General features: G+C 34.7%; 1 protein-coding gene across 3 annotated transcripts in view; it reads right to left on the bottom strand.

The window, feature by feature from the left end:
* The window catches only part of GALNT13 (polypeptide N-acetylgalactosaminyltransferase 13), a 574420-nt gene that overhangs the window by 181588 nt on the left and 366991 nt on the right, over window positions 1-25841 (bottom strand). For all 3 annotated transcript variants that reach the window (XM_037849905.1, XM_037849906.1, XM_037849908.1), the window contains one exon: window positions 22116-22233. In XM_037849905.1, the coding sequence (XP_037705833.1) occupies window positions 22116-22233 (118 nt within the window). The remainder of the gene's footprint in view (window positions 1-22115; window positions 22234-25841) is intronic.

The raw sequence follows: 25841 nt of genomic DNA, 5'->3' as shown, positions 1-25841 counted from the left end.
GAAATGCCTCATACAGCCTTAGTTTATTCTTTCCATCTTAGGAAAAGACAGTCAACCCTCCTCTCCAAAGTTAAATCCTGCTCTAGGGCTCTTGAACTCGAGATAGGAACATCAGAGCTGTAAGGTGTGGGCTTGATATACAGTCCTGCCACTTTCTAGCCACATGCCAATTTCTTCAAGATTCAAAACCTTCAGCTATAGAATGAAATAATAATAACTCGTTCACAGTGTCCTGGTAACAACATAATGAAATATAAAGCGTGAGACTATTTTGTAAATGAAGAAGTGTTATCCAAATGTTTCTTATTATCTCTATAATATTCTTCCGACATCTGCAAGAATTTATCTCGATTGCCTCTTCTTTCTTTTTTTGATAACATCTAGTGTCTTTTGAATCCTTCATATTATTTTATCCCCTATAATAAAAAAGTATAGAAACAATAAAACAATTACTTTGATCATAGTCATTCTTTAAATTATTCTCTAGGAATTTTTTTCCATATTGCCTGGTAAACGTCTTTAAAGATTTTTCCCCCTACATATTCTTTTCAACCAAATGATTTTAAAACCTTATATTCTAATATCTTGAATCCATCATCTCTTGAAACTGCTCATGAAGCTTTTTACTCCGTTACTTCTCTGTGGCACTTGACACTGTTGACAATTACCGTAACTTTCTGAGTTTTTGTGACATGTATTTGTTCTTTTCTGACAGTTTTGACTTAGCATTTACTTTTTCTTCCTTTTCCAACCCAGTAATATAAATGCTACCTAAGGACATACCTTGCTCTTCTACTCTTCCTAGCTTCTTACATGGCAAACTCACCCATTCTCATACATTCATTTAATCACAAATTCTGTAAATCTAATGCTCAAATCTATAACTTCCTTACGCTTTGCCACGACTCTGCACCACATTTCCAACTTACTCAGGTACATCTTTAACTTTCCATGGCCTTAATGAGTCAAGGGTTTCCATTCTATTCCCCAAATGTGAAAAGAAAGTTTGCAATTCTCAGGGTTCTCTCTTACAGGGCCAGAGAAATGATGAAGAGGTGACAATGTTTCATCCATCCTAATTACTACAACTACATCCTTAAAGGATTAGTGTGGGACACTTTACCCTAAAATCATTTACTTATGGATTCTTATCTTAATTCAAGAATTCCAGAAGTTATAATGATTTCTCAAGCTCAGATAGTTTTGGTTGATCAATTAAAAATACAGAATGGAAAATTAGTTGACCAATTAAAACACAGAATCAAAAAATAAAAATATAGAATTTGATCAACCAATTAAATTAGAGAACAAACACAGGGAAGGGATTATTTATCTATCACTGGACTATGCAATAATTAAAAAAAGTGGGAAAATGGAGTCAAATCTTTCATGCTGGATTAGGGGATAAAGAAACATATTTTAGAATGCAGGCATATTATGTCAGCAATAGTGAAGTGCTAATATTTCTGCCTCCAACTTTTTTTTTTTTTTTTTGCATTTCTTTTTTTTTTTTAATCATCATTTTATTGAGATATATTCATATACCACGCAGTCATACAAAACAAATTGTACTTTCGATTGTTTACAGTACCATTACATAGTGGTACATTCATCACCTAAATCAATCCCTGACACCTTCATTAGCACACACACAAAAATAACAAGAATAATAATTAGAGTGAAAAAGAGCAATTGAAGTAAAAAAGAACACTGGGTACCTTTGTCTGTTTGTTTCCTTCCCCTACTTTTCTACACATCCATCCATAAACTAGACAAAGTGGAGTTTGGTCCTTATGGCTTTCCCAATCCCATTGTCACCCCTCATAAGCTACATTTTTATACAACTGTCTTCGAGATTCATGGGTTCTGGGTTGTAGTTTAATAGTTTCAGGTATCCACCACCAGCTACCCCAATTCTTTAGAACCTAAAAAAGGTTGTCTAAAGTGTGCGTAAGAGTGCCCACCAGAGTGATCTCTCGGCTCGTTTTGGAATCTCTCTGCCACTGAAGCTTATTTCATTTCCTTTCACATCCCCCTTTTGGTCAAGAAGATGTTCTCCGTCCCACGCTGCCGGGTCTACATTCCTGCCCGGGAGTCATATTCCACGTTGCCAGGGAGATTCACTCCCCTGGGTGTCTGATCCCACGTAGGGGGGAGGGCAGTGATTTCACCTTTCAAGTTGGCTTAGCCAGAGAGAGAGGGCCACATCTGAGCAACAAAGAGGCATTCAGGAGGAGACTCTTAGGCACAAATACAGGGAGGCCTAGCCTCTCCTTTGCAGCAACCGTCTTCCCAAGGGTAAAACTTATGGTAGAGGGCTCAACCCATCAAACCACCAGTCCCCTATGTCTGTGGTCATGTTAGCAACCTTGGAGGTGGGGTAGGCGAATACCCCTGCATTCTCCACAGGCTCCTCAAGGGGGCACTACATCTTTTTTTTTTTTTTCCTTGTTTGTCTTTTTTCTTTCTTTTTTTTTTTTTTAACTTTCCCTTCTTTTTTAAATCAACTGTATGAAAAAAAAAGTTAAAAAGAAAACAAACATACAATAAAAGAACATTTCAAAGAGACCATAACAAGGGAGTAAGAAAAAGACAACTAACCTAAGATAACTGCTTGACTTCCAACATGTTCCTACTTTACCCCAAGAAAGTTACATAATATAGCAACATTTCAGTGAACTTGTTCCTACTACATCCATCAGAAATTAACAGACCATAGTCATTTCTGGGCATCCCCAGAACGTTAAATAGCTTATCTGTTCTTCTTGGATTATTGTTCCCCCTTCCTTAATTGCTCTCTACTGCTAGTTCCCCTACATTCTACATTATAAACCATTTGTTTTACATTTTTCAAAGTTCACATTAGTGGTAGCATATAATATTTCTCTTTTTGTGCCTGGCTTATTTCGCTCAGCATTATGTCTTCAAGGTTCATCCATGTTGTCATATGTTTCACCAGATCGTTCCTTCTTACTGCCGCGTAGTATTCCATCGTGTGTATATACCACATTTTATTTATCCACTCATCTGTTGAAGGACATTTGGGTTGTTTCCATCTCTTGGCAATTGTGAATAATGCTGCTATGAACATTGGCGTGCAGATATCTGTTCGTGTCACTGCTTTCCGATCTTCCGGGTATATACCGAGAAGTGCAATCGCTGGATCGAATGGTAGCTCTATATCTAGTTTTCTAAGGAACTGCCAGACTGACTTCCAGAGTGGCTGAACCATTATACAGTCCCACCAACAATGAATAAGAGTTCCAATTTCTCCACATCCCCTCCAGCATTTGTAGTTTCCTGTTTGTTTAATGGCAGCCATTCTAACCGGTGTTAGATGGTATCTCATTGTGGTCTTAATTTGCATCTCTCTAATAGCTAGTGAAGCTGAACATTTTTTCATGTGTTTCTTGGCCATTTGTATTTCCTCTTCAGAGAACTGTCTTTTCATATCTTTTGCCCATTTTATAATTGGGCTGTCTGTACTATTGTCATTGAGTTGTAGGATTTCTTTGTATATGCAAGATATCAGTCTTTTGTCAGATACATGGTTTCCAAAAATTTTTTCCCATTGAGTTGGCTGCCTCTTTACCTTTTTGAGAAATTCCTTTGAGGTGCAGAAATTTCTAAGCTTGAGGAGTTCCCATTTATCTATTTTCTCTTTTGTTGCTTGGGCTTTGAGTGTAAAGTCTAGGAAGTGGCCTCCTAATACAAGGTCTTGAAGATGTTTTCCTACATTATCTTCTAGGAGTTTTATGGTACTTTCTTTTATATTGAGATCTTTGGTCAATTTTGAGTTAATTTTTGTGTAGGGGGTGAGGTAGGGGTCCTCTTTCATTCTTTTGGATATGGATATCCAACTCTCCCAGCCCCATTTGTTGAAAAGACCGTTATGGCTCAGTTCGGTGACTTTGGGGGCCTTATCAAAGATCAGTTGGCCATAGATCTGAGGGTCTATCTCTGAATTCTCAATTCGATTCCATTGATCTATATGTCTATCTTTGTGCCAGTACCATGCTGTTTTGGCAACTGTGGCTTTATAATAAGCTTCAAAGTCAGGGAGTGTAAGTCCTCCCACTTCGTTTTTCTTTTTTAGAGTGTCTTTAGCAATTCGAGGCATCTTCCCTTTCCAAATAAATTTGATAACTAGCTTTTCCAAGTCTGCAAAGTAGGTTGTTGGAATTTTGATTGGGATTGCATTGTATCTGTAGATGAGTTTGGGTAGAATTGACATCTTAATGACATTTAGCCTTCCTATCCATGAACATGGAATATTTTTCCATCTTTTAAGGTCCCCTTCTATTTCTTTTAGTAGAGTTATGTAGTTTTCTTTGTATAGGTCTTTTACATCTTTGGTTAAGTTTATTCCTAGGTACTTGATTTTTTTAGTTGCTATTGAAAATGGTATCTTTTTCTTGAGTGTCTCTTCAGTTTGTTCATTTCTAGCATATAGAAACATTACTGACTTATGTGCATTAATCTTGTATCCCGCTACTTTGCTAAATTTGTTTATTAGCTCTAGTAGGTGTATCGTTGATTTCTCAGGGTTTTCTAGATATAAGATCATATCATCTGCAAACAATGACAGTTTTACTTCTTCTTTTCCAATTTGGATGCCTTTTATTTCTTTGTCTTGCCGGATTGCCCTGGCTAGCACTTCCAGCACAATGTTGAATAACAGTGGTGACAGCGGGCATCCTTGTCTTGTTCCTGATCTTAGAGGGAAGGCTTTCAGTCTCTCACCATTGAGTACTATGCTGGCTGTGGGTTTTTCATATATGCTCTTTATCATGTTGAGGAAGTTTCCTTCAATTCCTACCTTTTGAAGTGTTTTTATCAAAAAGGGATGTTGGATTTTGTCAAATGCTTTTTCAGCATCTATTGAGATGATCAATTGATTTTTCCCTTTCGAGTTTTTAATGTGTTGTAATACATTGATTGTTTTTCTTATGTTGAACCATCCTTGCATGCCTGGAATGAACCCCACTTGGTCATGGTGTATGATTTTTTTAATGTGTCTTTGGATTCGATTCGCAAGTATTTTGTTGAGGATTTTTGCATCTATATTCATTAGGGAGATTGGCGGGTAGTTTTCCTTTTTTGTAGCATCTTTGCCTGGTTTTGGTATTAGATTGATGTTAGCTTCATAAAATGAGTTAGGTAGTGTTCCATTTTTTTCAATGTTTTGAAAGAGTTTGAGTAAGATTGGTGTCAGTTCTTTCTGGAAAGTTTGGTAGAATTCCCCTGTGAAGCCATCTGGCCCTGGGCATTTATTTGTGGGAAGATTTTTGATGACTGATTGGATCTCTTTGCTTGTGATGGGTTGGTTGAGGTCTTCTATTTCTTCTCTGGTCACTCTAGGTTGTTCATATGTTTCCAGGAAATTGTCCATTTCTTCTACATTATCCAGTTTGTTGCCATACAGTTGTTCATAATATCCTCTTACAATTTTTTTAATTTCTTCAGGATCTGCAGTTATGTCACCTTTTTCATTCATTATTTTGTTTATATGGGTCTTCTCTCTTTTTGATTTTGTCAGTCTAGCTAGGGGCTTGTCAATCTTGTTGATCTTCTCAAAGAACCAACTTTTGGTGATATTTATCCTCTCTATTATTTTTTTGTTCTCTATGTCATTTATTTCTGCTTTAATCCTTGTTATTTCTTTTCTTGTACTTGGTTTAGGATTGGTTTGCTGTTCATTTTCTAGCTTCTTCAGTTGATCCATTAGTTCTTTGATTTTGGCTCTTTCTTCCTTTTTAATATATGCGTTTAGTGCTATAAATTTCCCCCTTAGCACTGCTTTTGCTGCATCCCATAGGTTTTGGTATGTTGTGTTCTCATTTTCATTCATCTCTATATATTTAGCAATTTCTCTTGCTATTTCTTCTTTAACCCACTGATTGTTTAGGAGTGTGTTGTTTAACCTCCAGGTATTTGTGAATTTTCTAAGTCTCTGATGGTTATTGACTTCTAATTGTATTCCATTGTGGTCAGAGAATGTGCTTTGAATAATTTCAATCTTTTTAAATTTATTGAGGCTTGTTTTATGTCCCAGCATATGATCTATTCTGGAGAAAGTTCCGTGAGCACTAGAAAAGTATGTGTATCCTGGTGATTTGGGATGTAATGTCCTGTAGATATCTGTTAAATCTAATTCATTTATCAGATTGTTTAGGTTTTCAATTTCCTTATTGGTCTTCTGTCTGGTTGATCTATCTATAGGAGAGAGTGATGTGTTGAAGTCTCCCACAATTATTGTGGAAACATCAATTGCTTCCTTTAGTTTTGCCAGTGTTTCTCTCATGTATTTTGTGGCACCTTGATTGGGTGCATAGACATTTACGATTGTTATTTCTTCTTGCTGAATTGCCCCTTTTATTAGTATGTAGTGGCCTTCTTTGTCTCTCAAAACATCCCTGCATTTGAAGTCTATTTTATCTGAGATTAATATTGCTACACCTGCTTTCTTTTGGCTGTGGCTTGCATGAAATATTTTTTTCCATCCTTTCACTTTCAGTTTCTTTGTGTCCCTGTGTCTAAGATGAGTCTCTTGTATGCAACATATTGATGGTTCATTTTTTTTGATCCATTCTGCGAATCTATATCTTTTAATTGGGGAGTTTAATCCATTTACATTCAACGTTAAAACCGTGAAGGCATTTCTTGAATCGGCCATCTTATCCTTTGGTTTATGTTTGCCATATTTTTCCCTCTCTCTATTAATATCCTTTATTGTACCCATACCGAATCTCTTTAGTACTGAACCTTTCTCCAAGTCTCTCTGTCCTGTCTTTGTTTCTCTGTCTGTAGGGCTCCCTTTAGTATCTCCAGTAGGGCAGGTCTCTTGTTAGCAAATTCTCTCAGCATTTCTTTGTCTGTGAAAAATTTAAGCTCTCCCTCAAATTTGAAGGAAAGCTTTGCTGGATAAAGTATTCTTGGCTGGAAATTCCTCTCACTCAGAATTTTAAATATATCGTGCCACTGCCTTCTTGCCTCCATGGTGGCTGCTGAGTAGTCACTACTTAGTCTTATGCTGTTTCCTTTGTATGTGGTGAATTGCTTTTCTCTTGCTGCTTTCAGAACTTGCTCCTTCTCTTCTATGTTTGACAGTGTGATCAGTATATGTCTCGGAGTGGGTTTATTTGGATTAATTCTATTTGGAGTTCGCTGAGCATTTATGATTTGTGTATTTATGTTGTTTAGAAGATTTGGGAAGTTTTCCCCAACAATTTCTTTGAATACTCTTCCTAGACCTTTACCCTTTTCTTCCCCTTCTGGGACACCAATGAGTCTTATATTCGGACGTTTCATATTATCTATCATATCCCTGAGGTCCATTTCGAGTTTTTCAATTTTTTTCCCCATTCTTTCTTTTATGCTTTCATTTTCCATTCTGTCATCTTCCAGGTCACTGATTCGTTGTTCAACTTCCTCTAGTCTTGTACTATGAGTGTCCAGAATCTTTTTAATTTGGTCAACAGTTTCTTTAATTTCCATAAGATCATCCATTTTTTTATTTAGTCTTGCAATGTCTTCCCTATGCTCTTCTAGGGTCTTCTTGATTTCCTTCATATCCCGTACTATGGTCTCATTGTTCATCTTTAGTTCTTTGAGTAGCTGCTCTAGGTGCTGTGTCTCTTCTGGTCTTTTGATTTGGGTGCTTGGGCTTGGGTTATCCATATCGTCTGGTTTTTTCATATGCTTTATAATTTTCTGTTGTTTTTGGCCTCGTGGCATTTGCTGAACTTGATAGGGTTCTTTTAGGGTTTGTAGACCTATTGAAGTCCTTATCTCTAATTTATCAGATCTACAGCTTCGTGGAGTACACTTTCTCTAACTAAGCAGCAGGTGGCGTCCACGAGCCACCTGTTCTCCACAAGCCAGTTCTCCCCTGCTTAGCCTTTTTGGTGAGTGGGGGAGTGAGTCTTGTGGGGCCCAATTGGTGTACCAAGCTTGCGTGTGTAGTTGGTGTTGCCTCCCCTGTATGTGGGGCGTGTTTCTGGGCAGTCGGGGAGGGGGGGTGGCCCTAACAATCAAATCTCCCTGATGATCCTAGAGTTTTAAAGCTGCTGCAATAGTCTAATCCTTCAGTTCAGTCCTGCCACAGTTTGTCTCTGCCACTGACCCACAAGTCCTTGGTATTGGCGTATGGCTCCTGAGACTTGCAAGTGGGCCCCTCTTCCAGGCTGTGCACCCCGGGTCCTCTGTTGAGGGATGACTGTGCTATGTCACAGGTGAGTGCCGTCCCCCCAGGGCAGTTCTGGGCTGCTGGGCTGTGTAGGGAGGCTCCCAGTCTGCTCAAATGATGGCTGAATGGGGCTTTGTTAATTCACACTGCTCCACCTTCCCAGCTCTGGGACATTCAGCTGAGGTTGCAGGGAAGGCTAATGTCCACGCCCAGTTTTGTGGTGTGTGCCTGTTATTTGAAGCACTTCCGTCACACTGGGTTGTCTGGGGCAGCTCTGGGCTATGGGGCTGGCGATGGGCAGGAGTGTTTCCTGTCCACCAGGATGGTGGCTGTGAGCGGACACCCCCCTTTTCTTGGGAAGTTGTGTTGTTTAGTGAATTTTCTCAGCCACTGGATTATTGTCTTTTGTCTCAGGGCTCTCTTAGTTCTGCTCTTGACTTGACGTGCCCAAATTGCAATTCTTTGAAGCTTTCTGTATTGGGCTTCTTAGAGTAATTGTTTTAGAAAAAGAGAAAAGGATTTAAAAAAAAAAAAAAAAAATAAAAAAAAAAGGCCCTCCTCAGAGATCTAATGGGTTATTGAAATGCTAATAGACAAAGCAACCAGGGCCATTAAGGAAAGGTCCACAGGGCAGAGAGATCAGGTTTGCTTCGGGATTTGCATATGCGCCTCAAGGCCTGAGCTCCACCCTTCCCCTTTCTGTGTTCACCAGAACTCCAAAAATCCTCTGCTATTATTTTGGAGTTTTTTGTGTTGTTTTTTTTCTATGCCTGTTTCCTCTCTGCTGGGCTGGCTGCTCTCAGAGTCTCTGGTGTCTGGTCTCAGTCTATCTATGGTTGGAGTTTGAATCAGTAGAATGAGTTTCCGATAAGAGCAGCCACTGCAGTTCTCCCTTCTCCTTCCCGGAGCTGACAGCCCCTCCTCCCCCGGGACTGAGCCTGGCAGGGAGGGGCGCGGGTCCCCTGGCCGCAAAAACTTACAGATTTCGCTGATCTCAGCAGTTCCACGTTTTCATGAGTGTTGTATGAAGTATGCCCAAAGACAGATTGCTCTGTGGTGTCCAGTCCACGCAGTTCCTGGCTTTTTACCTACTTTCCTGGAGGAGTAACTAAAACTTACAGCTCACCAGTCTGCCATCTTGCCCCGCCTCCCCTCTGCCTCCAACTTTTTATTTATTTTAGCATTTTTGCATGTATGCAGCATGTTGTAGCATAAACCAGTGGCTACTTTGATAGTTAATAAATATTATTTTTTAATTTTAACCCTTCAAGTTTGAATTATTGCAGATGTAGTCAAAACTGTTAAGTTGACACAATTTCTTAAGGGTAATTTTAAAAATCTATTGAAAATCCACAACTAGTTTTTCATTGGTATTTAATATTTAATTCCCGAACAGTCGGATCAAAGTATTCTCTCAACAGTATTTAACATGCTAAAAAGAGTCATTCCTAGTATGTAGAATCCATTATTGCAGAAATCATTCAGGCTTATTTAAATACATCTCATAATTGGTTTCCTTTTTTAACTACATTTCTGGCTGACAAGAATCACAGTGAAATGATTGGTAGTCATGTACTTTAAGATAGACATCACTAAGTGTGACAATATAATCATAGCTTAAGATGTTGCACATTTATTGCAGTAGTTGCCATAGAGATTTAAATTTGGCTCTTTAATAGAGTACATGTATTTGAGTTTGAATGTATTAATTCTGGCTGAGCAAGGTAGTCAGGTTTCCGAAATTAATGCACATATATAGAAACGACAAGTTTGTAATTTTGTCCTGAAAATCTTTAAAGGATAAAATATAGAAATATAGAATTAAGTTCAATTTCTGGTGTTTTTAATTGATACTTCATTAATGCTGACATTTGAATTATAGTTCTGCAAAATACATATTTAAAGGTTTAGTGATACTTCATTCATGTACTTTTCAAGAGGGAAAACAAAATGTGGAGGGACCAGATATTCTAGCCTAAACCTACATACGATTGAAAACAAAAAGTAGGACCACAGAAGCATAGAATACAAAATGAGAGCTAGTGATTTCTAGTCCCCGCTTTTCTGCTGCCTTATACAAGACAAGGCTTTTGAATTTTTAATTTATAAATTCTCTCCTGACTGTTCTAGACCACAGCAAACTTTCCCTATATTTAACTCAATGCACTTTACATTTGCACCTTCAAATGATACCCAGAACTTACTGTTAGCATACGCTATTTGTTACCTTACATATCTCCACTTTGTATATATGTTACCCACGGTGTCTGGCACAGGTCTAGGCATATGACTATTTATACTAATTGATGGGTAAAATGAGGGTAGATTGGTACCAGGCAGCTACATAAAGGTGAAGTGTAATGCAAGCATTACAAAATATAAAAGCCAAATTTATGGGAAAGAAAAACCTCTCTACATATTATCCATGCCATAGTGATAATATGTGCAAAATAACTCTAGAAATCACTATCCAAATGTAAAGCCTCATCAAAATATAAACTGCTTGAGAGCATGGCCTTGCCTGTCGTGTTCACTTTACATCTCTAGTACCTTGCAAAGTGTTTGGCACATAGTAGGTGTCCATTGTTTTCTGAATAAATCAATCAACCAAAATATTATTCTGAGACAATGAAATATTGCTTAACTTCTGAGTAAGAAAGCTTAGCTCCACAAAAGCTTTACGACATTTGTGATCCTATAGACTTGGAATGAAAGAATTGAGCCCATCATTTCAAAGCCACCAAAGGTATTTACTGTAGGCTCAAAGCTGAGTGTTCCCCCTGCAAATCCTCCCAAGGCCGGATGCTTCCTGTCATTTTGGTCTCAGTTCAGTTGTCCCCTTAGAGGTCTTTGCTGACCACTGTAGCTAATGCAGTACTTCATACTGCATCCTCCACCTTTGTCACTCACAACCACTTTATCTAATTTTACTTTTCTCAAGGCACTTGCCGTTACCTGAAATTAACAGGCACATTTTCCTGTTTACTCATTTATGGTTTATCGTCTCCTTCTAACACAAGCTCATTGAGATCAGGAACTGTCTGTCTGTCTTCTCTACTTCTGTATGCCCATCTACTGACACAAAAGTAAATATTTTAAAAATAGATTCCCTAAATAAAATCATTTGCAAATTTTGAATTTAATGATAGATTAGTCTTATTTAATCAAACCCAACATATACAAATGAAGTCTTTTTGCAGATTATTTACTTCCATTTTTATGTAAGAAAAACGGAACTTTGATTTGTAAAATAAATACTGAAAAGTAAACTTATGGCAGCATTTATTTAGAAAATACAAAAAAAAATACAAAAACGTTATTGCCACAGTATTTCAGGGCACTATAAATAGAAATATACATCAACAAGATAATGCACCATTTTTATTATTAAAATGGGAATCTCTCATAAAATTAGACCATGATAGAAAGTGTCAACATTTTTGGTGCAGTAATTCTGAGCACATTCTTATTTGTCATATACCTCTTTTTACTGCCATAATTTCAAACACTTAAATTGAGGTCCTTCAGGTTTAGGGTCAGATGGATCATCAAGATTTTCACAGGTAGTGTGAGTGGGTGTGGGCCAGCTATACACATGAGCAGAGAAGCATCAGAAGACAGTCTCAGAATCGGAGTGTGTTTCCCAAAGGTGACATTCCAGAAAATTGTCTCTAACAAGAGTGTTGGTTTCTTAATGTACCAAAACCTACTAAAGAGCCAGGCATACCAGGATTATTACTATACTTGGAGAACATTTTCCGAGTATGTTTGAAATATCCCTGAATTTGTTAAGGGATAACATTGTCAAAATTGTTGTTGTTGTCGTTATTTCTCACAGTTCAGAAAACAATAGTTTATTTCTCCTCTCATGTATGTTTATTTCCATTCAATGACAAAATGCAAGAACACAAAATTTTCCAAACTAGAGTGATCCTCCAACAAAATGTATATTCAGTGGGCATTTTTGAAATAAACACTGTAGAAATATCATTCACCTCTGCTTTATATATAAATGGAAATACAATGTATATTTTATACATTACTATTTTTGTACCATTTTCATTCAAGTTTCTTCTTTTTATGGATGTATCGTTTGTAATACAGACTCCCTTATGCTACATAATCTTTTTTTTTCTGTATATTTATTGTCGCATATATTCTTTAAAATCTACCACGAGACTTACATTGGGTCTCCATGAATATTTAACTATTCACACACACACATTCATATGCAACATAAATTTAGATAGATATAGGTATATAAATGGATGAAATAATCAGATAGAGCAGACAGAATAGTTTAAATATTAGATAACTATAATTACTTAATACTGTAAGCATATACTATTAATAGAGTGTATGCCTACAGTACTCCAGAGAAGCAATCATATGATAAGATTTCATGAGGTCATGAAAAAGAAGTAGTGAATGTTATTTAGCACAAGTGGGCTTGCTTTAACTATTTGTACTTCATTTCTTCACACATGTGGTATTCTAAGCCTAAAATGCCTTTATTCCTATTCTTTATCAGGCTAACTTTTACTTATTCTTCAATTTTCTGCTCAAACATCACTTTTATCCCATATCCCCAATTAGGATTGGTCTTACCATTTGTTACAATTCCCTAAAAAAAGCTCTTATCACTGTAATTTTTTGTTTATATGTCAGCTGTGTTCTAATAGAGCTTATTCCCAACTTGTCATAGTGTTTGGTACTAGCAGGTAATTGTCAAATATCCGTGGGATGAAGAGATAACAAATAACATAACTGAAAATATGCAGACAACTTAAATCTTGATTATAGATTATTTATCTATAAACTTGTATCAAAGTAATTTTTTTCTCTAATGACCTTTCTTGCAAGCAACTCTGTAAGCCAAAGCTATGAAGAAATGAGGTAGGCCTGCTCAAAATGAAAAGTTAATCTCTTAATTTTCATGACTGACCACTAAAGGTAATACCTATATATCTCTATCTTTAGTATGTGGATTCTATATTTTATTAAGAGGAAAGAATATCTGGCAACTTTTAAGATAATGCAAATGTGAATTGACCAGTAGTCCAGATAAAGTTCATTGAGACAGCTTATATTTAAGAGAAAAAGTCTAAATTGTATTCTATTTCTTTTAAGATACAGTCCTTTATGAGATCAAATGACTGCAAAGCAATGAAGGGAGAACTCCAGAAAATGGGCATCCATTTGAAGAACATTAGTAGATGTCTGCCAAAACATAGTATAAGATATGACTCTTTTTTGTATCTAAGGGATGACACCTTTTATCCATTAGCATCCATTATGCTAAATTTATCTTTATAGATGAACGTATAAATTTCCTTTCATCTGAGTAGAGGTTCAATACAATCTAATATTTTTGCTTTAGCTGTCAAGAATCTTTGAACAAAGTTAGCGCTTACTCAGTGTTACTTAGCTCATCCCATTTTCCTTTTACTCTATTTTTCTGCTCCCTTCTCCTACCCTGTGAATGTTTTGTCTTCATTCTTAGTGTGAGTTTACTCTTAGTGTGAGTTTTCATAATGCGAATCTCTTAGGTAATTTTTAGAAGTGACAAAATTAAGATATAAATAAATGGATTTGCTCTAAAAATAAACTGAGTGTTACTGACCTCCCCCAAATTATTATTTTTCAAAAAAATATTGCTTTAAGAACAAATGAAATGAATATAAAAGAGAACCATAGCTTACCACCAAGTTTGAGTATATCTAGAGCTCCTAAAATGCCTTATATTTCCAAACATAAACATGTCTCCATATAATATGTTTAAAAGGTGAAGTATCACATCAGAGACTATCTAATGTAAGTATATTCTTATACTGTAGTTTTGTGAACCAGAAATTTTTAATGAAGAGATCTAGTTATCAAAATTACCAAGCCTTTGGCTATTATAATTGTAACAGGAAAAATGAGTATTCCTGCTAACATTTGATTAATGTTTATTTTTTGCTCATGTTTTCCCCCTAAGGGAACATTTGAAATCAGGTGTTTCTTTTAGTTACCATACAAAATGAAATTTTAACACATTTGTTTTGGATAAGTAGAGCCCTATGTAGTCACCTTGATTAAATATTATTCTATGGTGCCTACTGACACAATGCTTTAAAAATACATACAATAGATATGATACAGGCTTTAGCAGCAGTCTCAATTACCACTTTCTAGAGATATTTTATACTGTGATTAGCCTTACTGAGATAAGCCTTTCTATGAATAGAGAGATACACTTAAACAATGCTTTAAGGGAGAGTGGCCCAAATGACAAAAAATCTAATTGTAAGCACAGAAGCTATAAAAAAATCAATTCAAGCTATTTGCAATGTATTTAAGGTTAAGTCTGTACTAAATAAGTAACCAGAGAGAAGTTTGCTGGACCAAATCATTAATATTGGTTTATAATCTTTATGGAGGCTATACATAAACATGATCTCAGTTTAAAATCTCTTAGCCTTTTTTTTTTAATAACAGGCTAATAAATCTCTATATTAATATTAAAAGAGTACTTTGTTATATTTAAAGAAAAGCATCCCATAAAACTATCTCCACCAAATTGTGGACAATACATGAACTTAGTTAAATTAAGTTTAATTAACTGAAATATTTCTCTTATGGTCTGACTGGTCTCCATTTCTGGTCAAACAAAACAAAAAGTCAGGTTTCATATACTGACTATCCACTATGCTCATATTTGCACGTATTAAGTTTAAAACTGACAGAGTTCTAACAAAAATAACTCAGCTAGACTTTTATCTGAATTGCTTTCTGTTCTAACATATTATTATGGACATTTCACTTGTCAAAATTTGAGTTATATTGGATATTTCTAGAAAATTTTTTATTTTCTTTAAATACTTTCAAAAATCTGGATACTACAATCCCCAAAAGATCTACAAACTTCTCTGCCTCATTTCCCATCCTATTCTTTTCAGTGGAATCTTTGCCTTCCATCTTTCCATTATTTATGTCAGCTCTCATTTCTTTTTCACTTCATTGCTTGCACAATTTGAGTATAAATGGATTTCATAAGACATAGGCATTTCTGTCAGTTATATTCTTCAGATAAGTATATTGTCAGTTTTCCCTGTGATTTGGAAGGGAAAGAAATTTGGAATGTTTAAAGTTAATTCTATCCTGTTAATTAAAATATTGCTGATTGCCAAAATAACTTACTCTTTTAAAGGTAGTAATAAAACTGATATTTCCATAGCACCATACAGTTAATAAAAAAGTTTAATACATATTATCTCATTTTATCCACACAACAGACCTACGAGGTAGATTGCTAGAATCAGATCATCAGTGGTATTTAAAAGTGACTATGTTAGAATATCCTGAGACTCTGGTCTATATTTGACAAGATACCTTTAACTTCATTCTTCCTTCATTTGTTTCTCTTTGGAGAATGTCTCTTTCGAGAATCATTTGGAGTATTTGTGTGTGTGTGTGCATGTATGTGTATAAGTGTGTATTTTTATTTTAACAGCTTTATTGAAGTATAACTGATATACAATCAACTGCACATATTTAACTTGTACCATTCAATAAGTTTCGACATTTGTGAAACCATAACCACAATCAAGACAATGAATATTTCCATTACCTCCCAAAGTTTTTATCTGCCAATTTGTAATACCTCCCTCTGGCTCTCCCTTCCTACTCCCCTATCCCTAGATAAAAATTTATCTATTTTCTGTCACTTATAGATTGTTTTAAATTTTCTAGAACTTTATATAATTGGACTCATAAAGTATGTAATCTTTTTTGTCTAGCTTGTTGCACTCAGCATAATTATTTTGATGCTGTAGGGTGTATCAATAATTATTTTTTATTGCTGAATAATATTCCGTGTATGAACACTTTTAGTCACCTGTTGATGGACATTATGGCTTTTTTCTGACTTTAAGCAAATAAAGTAGTTACGAACATTTGTGTGCAACTCTTTATATGTTCATATGCTTTCCTTTCCCTGATTAAATACCTAAGAGGGGTTTAAGAAATGGCAAAACTGTCTTCCAGAGTTATTTTACCATTGAACACGCCGAACAGCACTGTAAATGTAGTTCTTCTACATCTTTACCAACATGGTCAGCCTTTTTAATTTTAGCTATTCTAATGGATGTGTAATGTTATCTCATTATGGTTTTAATTTGCATTTACCTAAAACCAATGATGTTGTGGGTTTTTTTTTTTTTTTTCATGTGATTATGTGTCAACTGTATGCCTTCTTTGGTGAAGTTTCTGTTCAAATCTTTTCATCATTTTCTATTGGATTGCTTTCCTTATTACTGAGTTTTGAGACGGTTTAAAAAAATTCTGGACAGAAGTTCTTTATCAGATACATTATTTATTAATATTCTTATCCTGTCTGTGGCTTGTCTTTTCATTCTCTTAACAGTGGTTTCGAAGAGCACAATATTTTAATTTTGATGAAGTCTAATTTATTAATTTGTTCTTTCATGGCTCATAATTTTGGTGCCACATCTATGAAATCTTTGCCTAACTCAATGACACAAGTTTTTTGCTTATGTTTTCTTTTAGAATTTCATAATTTTAGGTTTTACATTTTAAATTAATTTTATATATGGTGAAGCATGTGGATTGAGTATTTTTTCCATATTGATATCCAATTATTCCAGCATTACTTAATGAAAATACTATCCAGTATCTACCAAATAGCCATTGCATATTTGTTGAAAATTAGTTGTTTATGTATGTGTGGGTCTATTTCTGCACATGGAATTCTGTTACATTGTCTATTTTTATGTCAATGCCACATAATCTTGATTAATATAACTTTATAATGAATTCTGGGAAATCAGGGACTATTAGCGCTCCAATTTTTTTTTTTTTTTTAGTTATTCTATGACCTTTGCTTTTCCATATGGATTTGAGAAGCAGCTTGTCAATTTTTATGAAAAAAAGAGATATTGATTGGTATTACATTGTACCTAACTTGATTTTGAGAGATTTGAATTCTTAACAATATTGGATCTTCTAATTAAAAAATACAGTTTATTTCTTCATTTATTTAGTTCTTCAATTGCTCTCAGCAATGTTTTGTAGTTTTCAGTATAGATGTCTTGTGCATCTTTTATCGGATTTATGACTATTTCATATTTTTGGTATTTTAATGTCTTTTCATTTTACTTTAGGATTGTTTGTTGCTAATAAGAAATACACTTGAGCTTTATATTATGTCCAGCAACCTTCATAAGATCACTTGTTCAATTTAGTAGTATTTATAGATTTCATTGGATTTTCTAGACAAATCATGTCATCTGGAATGACAGTCTTACTTTTTTCTTTCCAATCTGGATGCCTTTTATTTATTGTACTTACCTTACTGCACTGCCTAGAACCTTCACTCCAATATTGAATGGTAGTATGAAGAGCCAACATCCTTGCCTTTTCCTGATTTTAGGGGAAAGTATTCTGTCTGTTGACTTTAAATATGATGTAGGATTTTTTTCTGTAAATGCCCTTTATCAGGTTGAGGAAAACCCTTTCTATAATCAGTTTGCTCAGGGCCTTTTTTAGAAAAAAATCAGGACTAGAATTTGCATTTTTTCATATGTTTTTACTGCATCTATTCTGATGACTTTTTGATTTTCTTTTTTTAGTATGTTAACATGGTATTGATATTTGGATGTTGAACTAACCTTGTATTCCTGGGATAATCCCACTTGGTCATGCCATATTACTCATTGTACATATTGTTAGATTTGATTTTCTACAGTTTGATTTAGAATGTTTGCATCCTTGTTCATGGGAGATATCATCTTTTCTTTATTGATAAGGTGGAAAAATAAATCTGGTAACTGTTACTACAAGTTTAGTTTTTTTTTTTAATTTTTTAACTCAATAATTGTTTTATTTAACTGCTTTATGAGTGTAGGTAAAAACTTTCCACTTGAGTTTTTTAGAATGTCAGTAATAATCTTAAAGTACGCACAATGGTCTAAAAAGAAACTTTTTTTTTTTTTTTAATCATTTAGCTTTTCTTTTCTGGGCAGGGTGCTTCAGAACAACATCTTGACTATCAATTAGAGCAAGAGTACTTTATATAAATATTGCATGTAATGGTTTTAAAGGTATTTTCATGTACATGCCTCATTAGATTATTCAAATAATTTGGCGAAGCCACATTATTAAGGGTCAGACTGTGATTAAGTGACGCTCAGCAGTGGTGTGACTTGCCCAGAGTTGCATAGCTCATAAACACCACCACAGTAATAGCTGCCATTTATGGTACATTTTAGGTGTATCAAGTGAGGTGTTCAGCACAACATACAAAATCTAATTTAATCTTCCCCATTCTAGAGAAGCTTAAGCTAAGGCTTAAGAAACATGCTATCTTACCCAAACGCCCACAACTATTAATTGCCAGAGCTGGGTCTTGAATGCAGACTGCCTGACTCCCCAAGCCATGAATGTAACCACCAGACTACCCTGCCTGGTGGTGAAGCAGGCTTCTGAGTCTCTTGCTGCCTAATGACTCTTTTTTCCAAGGACCTCAATTGTATCAACAATAACAGTTTAACTGCTTTTTAAAATAGGAAAATTAATGTGTTTCCCTGGTAGTGATGCTCCTTGATCTGCTTGTAACAGGGATGGATTTTGGTGGCAATGCATGCTGGTAGCATTTATTCTGAGAATGAGGATATTATTTAAAGATAGATGATACTTTTTTGATGATTAATAATCTACTAGGTTCATTTGATCAATAATTATTTTATGGGTATTCATTTCTGAGATCTCCCTATCTAAAATTTCAACTACCCCTTCTCTAATACCTAACATTTTCCATTCCTCTTCCCTTACTTATTTCTTTTTTTCTTAGCATTTATCATCATCTAATATATTAATATATTTTAGATTGTTTATTGTTTGTCTCCTTTATTAAAATGTAAGCTCCATAAGGACTCAAGTTTTTGCCTACTTTATTCACTACCCCCAGCACATACTGAGTAGGAATTCAGTAAATATTGGTTAAATAAATAAATATGCATTTATGTTTATAAAGTGTTACTGAACAGAGGGAACAGCAATATTTGAGACTTAGTTTTCAGAAGTATTAGGATCTATCTGTAAACATTTCCACTGTTCTTGGATGCGTATTATTTGCCAGAAAAGTCTAAAAGTCTAAAAAGGAAGATAAGATCATTGGATGAGACAATCATTTGAGAATTGAGGAGGAAGACTGTATTTGCATGTTAGCTCCTCCCCCCTTCTCCTGCTGATACCATCTGCTGCTGGTCTGTCATGAAGACAAGTGTTAATGGAGAGGCCCTAGTGTAGCTGACAGCATAACTCCTCATCTCATAATCCAGGGGTTCAATTCTCAGCTATTCTGCTTAGTAACTCCAAAAATAATACAAGTTATTACTATTACATGCCAAACATTTTTACACTGGGTCTTAAAGGGAATACTTAAAATGTATTCCTTTTGACTGGTTTAAACTGTTGCCATGCCTACTCACTGAAGGTGAGCCAGAATCCTAACATTTTGCAAGCCCTCAATATTTCTATCATGTTTACTCACCCTAGAACCAAAGTACACTACAGCTACAAAATTTCAATAACTTCACTATTATTATAAACACCTTTTGACACTTGAGGTTTACTGATTTGTCTCATGACAGAGACAAGAAAATCTTGTCATATTCAAATTTATAAAGGTAAATATCACATTTTTTTGTCAGTAATAGCTATTCATCTCTCCCATAAGAATGTGATTTTTTGAGTAAAGAAGTACCATGCCTAGTCATCTTTGTATGCTCGGCACACAGAGAGCGTAAAGCACATATAAGCTCAATATATGTTTGTTGCATAATAACTGAGCAGTATATTAGACTCAGGTCTTCTGATTATAAACCTTCAAAACAGTCTTACTTCATTAAGTCCCATTTCCTTTCATCAAATTAATCTAAAGAAAATGGGGGTCTCATTCCTTTGCTAATATACTGTTCTCGGATTTTCCCTTACTCTATATCTTCCTTAGGGCACTAAATATTAAGCAAACATTCCCATTCATTAATGGGGATGAAAGTAACATGAATCAAGAGTCTAACAAAAAGCAAAATATGTATTTCGTTTCTATTGAAAGAATATGGAAACTAAAGACAATATGTTTAAAAACATTTGAAAAACAGTCACCCAAGAGTACCATATTTCTTAGTAATCCTGAACAACCAATCATCAGAAACCTCCTGAGTAATTTTCTAGGGATATGATCATATTTATGGCCATTAGTTGCATGTCCTCTGTCCCCTTGGTGTCTGCATCACCTACCATCAAAACTTCGTTTTTGATAAATTTATACCTCTGTTGCATTTCCTGACCACCTTCTCCTTTTTGATCACATTTTTCCACTAACTTCCTCCCTAAAAGATCTTTCAACCAGTTAGATGAAGATCATTCATCTAATCTAGGAGCTATGTGATGGAATAAAAGAGTCCATTGGCAGAGAATCAGGGAGAAAAGAGGTGGATAAGAATTTTAACAAAGGAGGAAAAAAGTCAGCCAATGGTTTCATAGATAATGGTAATACTGCTATGCTGTTTTTTTTTTCCCTTGATAATTCCAGCACAGTTCCCAAGGAATAATGGTTAATGATTGGGAAAATACTCTCATCACTACTTCTTCTTTTTTTTTTTTTAATGCTATCTCTTATTTTCTTTCCTGGCTTTGAGAGCAATACCGAGAACAAGTTCAGGCCTCAAATTCACTCAAAGGTTGTACAATGATGTTGCTTGGGCCTGATAACAAGATGTTCCTGAGTATGATATTGAGTTTGGTGGGGAAAGTTCCAACAGATTATAAGCAAATATGACAATAATAAAATGTCATTAACTGATGTTCTCATACATCTGGTCATAAGGAAGGCTTATGGGCAAAATAATAATATAATAAAGCCATTCTAGTGCTTCTGAAAGAATTCAGATTGTCTGAGATCCACTAAATTCCATGTTACACAAATTCAAATTAATACTTATTCTTAAATTTTCACATTTCCTAATACAACATCACACATATTTACATGTTAGTGAAAAACAAACTTTCTAAATGAGAAATTAAAAGGCATAACTCTTGAACTACATAGATAAAGACATATAAACTACAATATTTTCATTATACAAATAATTTAGGCAAAATTATGGAGTGTTGCAAATATTTCACAATAAATTCTAGAAAGGAAAATACTAGCAGTATTATTATCTTAATTCACTGAGAAATGATAATATATATAATTTGAAGAAGCAAAAGGAAATATGCCAGCACTTCTCTCTCTCTTAACATGAAAGCACATTTTTGCATGCATGTTTTAAATTTTTAAATATGAAAATTATCTATATGCTTCCTAATGTCACATTTGCCAGGGATTAATCCCCAATTTTCAGCTACTTGGAAGGTCATTCAAGAAAAGAATTTGCATTATTTAAACTGACATATAAAATAATAATGACAGTGATTGTCAAAATAATCATGTTACTTGCTGAACTTTCTAGAATTCCTTTGACCACAGGCCCCTCAAAGTTATTTGAGAATAATGTCAGGTAACATTTGCAAATGCAGACAACATAAACACAAGTTTCAAAAAAACACTAAGTGATTTTATAGCACAATGCTTTATTTAAAAAATAAAACCCTTCTTTATTTCAATTGTAAGTCTCAATGTTTTTTTTACTGAATAAAACTTAAATATACTCATAATTTTTAATATAATACTAAATATTGCATGCAATAAGACTCTAGCAAAGCTACTGAATAAGTATTAAAATGACCAACTGATCAGTATAAGTAATTTGTATCACTCACTTCACACAAAAGATTTGATAGTATATTACTGGGTCTGATATGTGCATGCTACAGCATAGTATGTTCAGTGTCAAAAAATAAAGTAAAATGCAATTACCCTAAATGACATTTCAAGATTCTCTCCACCCCAGATATCCATTCCTGCATCGTAAGTTCCTATCTCTTCAAAGTAGTTTCTGTCAATAGAAAATAGGCCACCAGCCATAGTAGGGGTCCTAGTTGAAAAAACAAAAAGAAAAAGAATATCTTTTGAAAACAATGTGTGGAGTTTAATGAGACTGTAGCAAATATTTTTGATACATTTTAAATAAAAAATAGTACTTAAAAATCTCAAACTGGAAACACAAAGCCAAGGAGTCAGAGATTTTTGGAATTAATAAATAGCATTTTACTTCACATTTTTTACAAAATTAATTCTAGATGAGTCTATATCTTCTCATAAGTGTTCAAATAGATAAATGCAAGGAACACTGGCCATTTAAGACTGGGCCTTTTACTTTCTTTCTGAAAGGCATAGTGAAGAAAATTTAGTGCCGTCAGCCATCCCAATAACGAGTTTAACTGATCATGAAACTACCAGCTGTGATATTTTGTCACATAATTATAAATTATTTTAATGTGAACTCTAGGAAGCTGTGGACATGGTTTCATAGTTTCTCTATGAAATGTTCCACAACCTATTTAAATATGAAAACCCTAAATGCTATAAAATATTTATTGGAAATAAATACCTAACGATGGTTACAAAGTATTTTTAACATAAGAGCTTTACATCTAAAGCTCTTTATTCTTCTCTTTACCCAATTGAAAGGCTAGAATTAATCATATAGACCTATGGATAAACATAAATCCCATCTGCTATCTAGAGATTTTAGAAGGATATTTTGCATGGATTCTAAAACAAACTTTTTCCTAGAAAGAAATGCCTTTGGTTCTCACATTCAAAATACCTCTATAGGAACTAAGAATTCAGATGTTAAGTTTTAAAAGGGTTAATTGAATAAAGACAATGATTAATGTGTGGACTATACAAGCCTTTTAAAATAAGCAGTGTGAATTAAATTGAAAAATGACAATTCTCATTGTTCCCAGATCAGCCGTAATTATTTTTTAATTCTTGTAGTAGTATGGTGGTTCTAATTTTGTAGTACATTATCAGCACCAGGGCCACCTTTAGAAATACATATTTCTGCTTGGGTATGACCCTCCATAGATTGAGATTTAATTGTTCTGGGGTGGAGCCATACATTTGGTATTTTGTAAAGTTCCCAGGTGATTCTAATATATTTCTGAAGACGAGAAACACTGATCTAGTAACTCAGATTTGGAATGCTCATCCAAACTGAGTCTGTGAGACTGTTAAAAACACATATACACATACACCAAATGTTTTGCTTTTCTCAAAAGTAAATAAATCCTCCTCTGCCATATCTTCTAATTGCTAATGTCTTCTAATTAAAGTACAGTTCATTGAAAAACCACCAGATAATACTGTACTTGGACATCTACCACACTGCAAAGTTCTCTATTTCTCCCAGTGCTCTCACTGTTTTATACTCAGGTAATTAACTATCTATCAGTAGGAGTAGCAGAGACTTGCTTCCTCTCAGAGCTGTTTTATTACTTTGAGTCATGCTGGGTTCCTATCATGAAGAGTATCACTGACCTTCTGAGTTATAATGAGAAATACTAACAAAGTTAAACAGACGGTAATTATGGAGAAACCATGACCCTCACCTGATTGGGGTTTTGGACTCTATGGGAATAATTATATAAGGTATTACAGTTCTGGATAGCCTACTTAATAAAATGAGAAACAAAAATTGCTGCAATTACCCTATCTCAATGCAACCAAGTGCTCAAGAATGTTAAGTGATGCATTTTTTAATGATCAGTTCAAAATGCCTATCTACTTATCTGCTTACTAATAATATACTAATGGATTTTAGCTTAAATACATATATTGAATTTCATCTTACAGTTGGTCATTACTCTAATAAATATGTGAGAAGTGTATAATAAATGGCTAAAATAAATTATATATGTTTAACCATAAGAACAACTTAAATTTTATTTACATTTGAAAAATAACAAAAAGAAAAAAATACAATTCCTCAAAATATCCTGTATTTTTCTGATAACAGATACTCTTAGAAAGGATTGTTTTTTTATGTTTTCTATATGAGTTAGCTCTCTTGTGTGGACCTAACAAATTAAAAACCTTGATTATAGTTGAAATTAACTGAGATGATTTGCTTTTAAGGTTGTATATATACAATGTCAAACCAACCAACCAACCAACCAACACAATCAATTTTGTTGGGGAAAAATATAATCATTCCAATGGCTACAAACATTAGCTACCACAAAGTAAGTAGGTGAAAATGAACTGAGTACATATACATTGGTAAAATTATATAGAGAATGCCCTGGGGACCTCTCAGAGTCAAACAAAACAAAATATAACCAAACCAAACAAAACAAAAAACTGGTGCTCTACTTCTCTTTGAACTCTGTCTTGAGTTTCCCTTGGAAATCTTTTGAAATTTGAAAGCCTCACCAGCAGCCAGTGCAGACAGCCAATCAAGTTTCTAGTTGGATATTTTTGACCCAGTACAAAGTAAAGTCTACCTTCCCTAAACCTGCCCCTTGATGAGGAACAAACCCCCATCCAATTATTAAAACTCAAGCTAACTTCCTTTTTTATGTCTCTAAAATTCACTTGCCACCCCTAGAAGCTAGCATCATTTTTCCAAGTGATTCAACATTTTTGCTGCAGCAAAACTTTTAGCATCCTGAATAAATGCCGTATTCTGCAAACTCAATTCTGATTTGTCTTTTGACCAAGTAAAACACTTAGTCCTGTGCCAGGTACATAATAAAAAGTTAATAATGTTTACATTGTTTTTGTTGTTGTTATTGCTGTTGATCATTTAAACAAAGGCCTTTTGAATGACTTTATGTGTTCCCTCTCTATTGGAGTCATGTGGCACAAATAGAAAAAAGGTGTGATCAATTGTTGATTTCATATGAGTCTTTCTTAGAGGGGAAAAAGTATAATGACCAGAAGATTCTGATTCTGAAAAATTATTTCTTTTGGTCAGATGAGTAAATTGGCTCAGGAGTTATTGATATTGGTGGACCCAGAACAAGGCAGGTGCACTTCAAGGTACACATGCCTCTCATCCTCTCTTTTGAAATGAATGACTTAGTAGCTTTCTGCTGATCCCAGAAGCTAATCTTAGTGTCACTTGAAAGACCAATCTCTTGTTTAAACTGTGGGAGAGGTTAATCTATAACTCAGCATTTCATCCTACTCTACCCATCTCCCTAATTTTTCCTTGAGCCAACTTCTAATCCCCTATCTTTATCTAACCCTAGGTCTGTATGTAAAACATTATACACAAACTCCATATCCCCTACTATTTATCCTCAGATCTCTAAGCTTAGTACAATATCCAAACTATGGTAAGCACTTTCTAAAATTTTTTGAGTAAAGAATGAATGAATGTATTTCAGTACTGTCATTTTGCCCAGTTTCATCTTACCCCACTCCATTTCTAGGTACATAAAATAGTCTGTTCCACTATGCCTTGGATAATTCCATCTGTTCTTTGAACCTCAACATGTTCTTTGGTCTTAAATTTTAACTTTCTGTCTACCTCTTTGAATCAGTGGAAACCTGTGTAATACCCAAGACACCTCTTCTCAAATGTGACCATGCCTCTGGATGTCTCTCTGTCACCTAACTCTAAGTCAATCACCTTTCTATCATTATCCCTTAATCTTCCTCTCATTATAGTCCTCCTATATCATCTTAAAC

Source organism: Choloepus didactylus, chromosome 9 (genome assembly GCF_015220235.1).
Source record: "Choloepus didactylus isolate mChoDid1 chromosome 9, mChoDid1.pri, whole genome shotgun sequence".
NCBI classification, from domain to species: domain Eukaryota; kingdom Metazoa; phylum Chordata; class Mammalia; order Pilosa; family Megalonychidae; genus Choloepus; species Choloepus didactylus.
The sequence above is the reverse complement of the archived record's forward strand: the minus strand, read 5'-3'. Positions and strand labels throughout refer to the sequence as shown.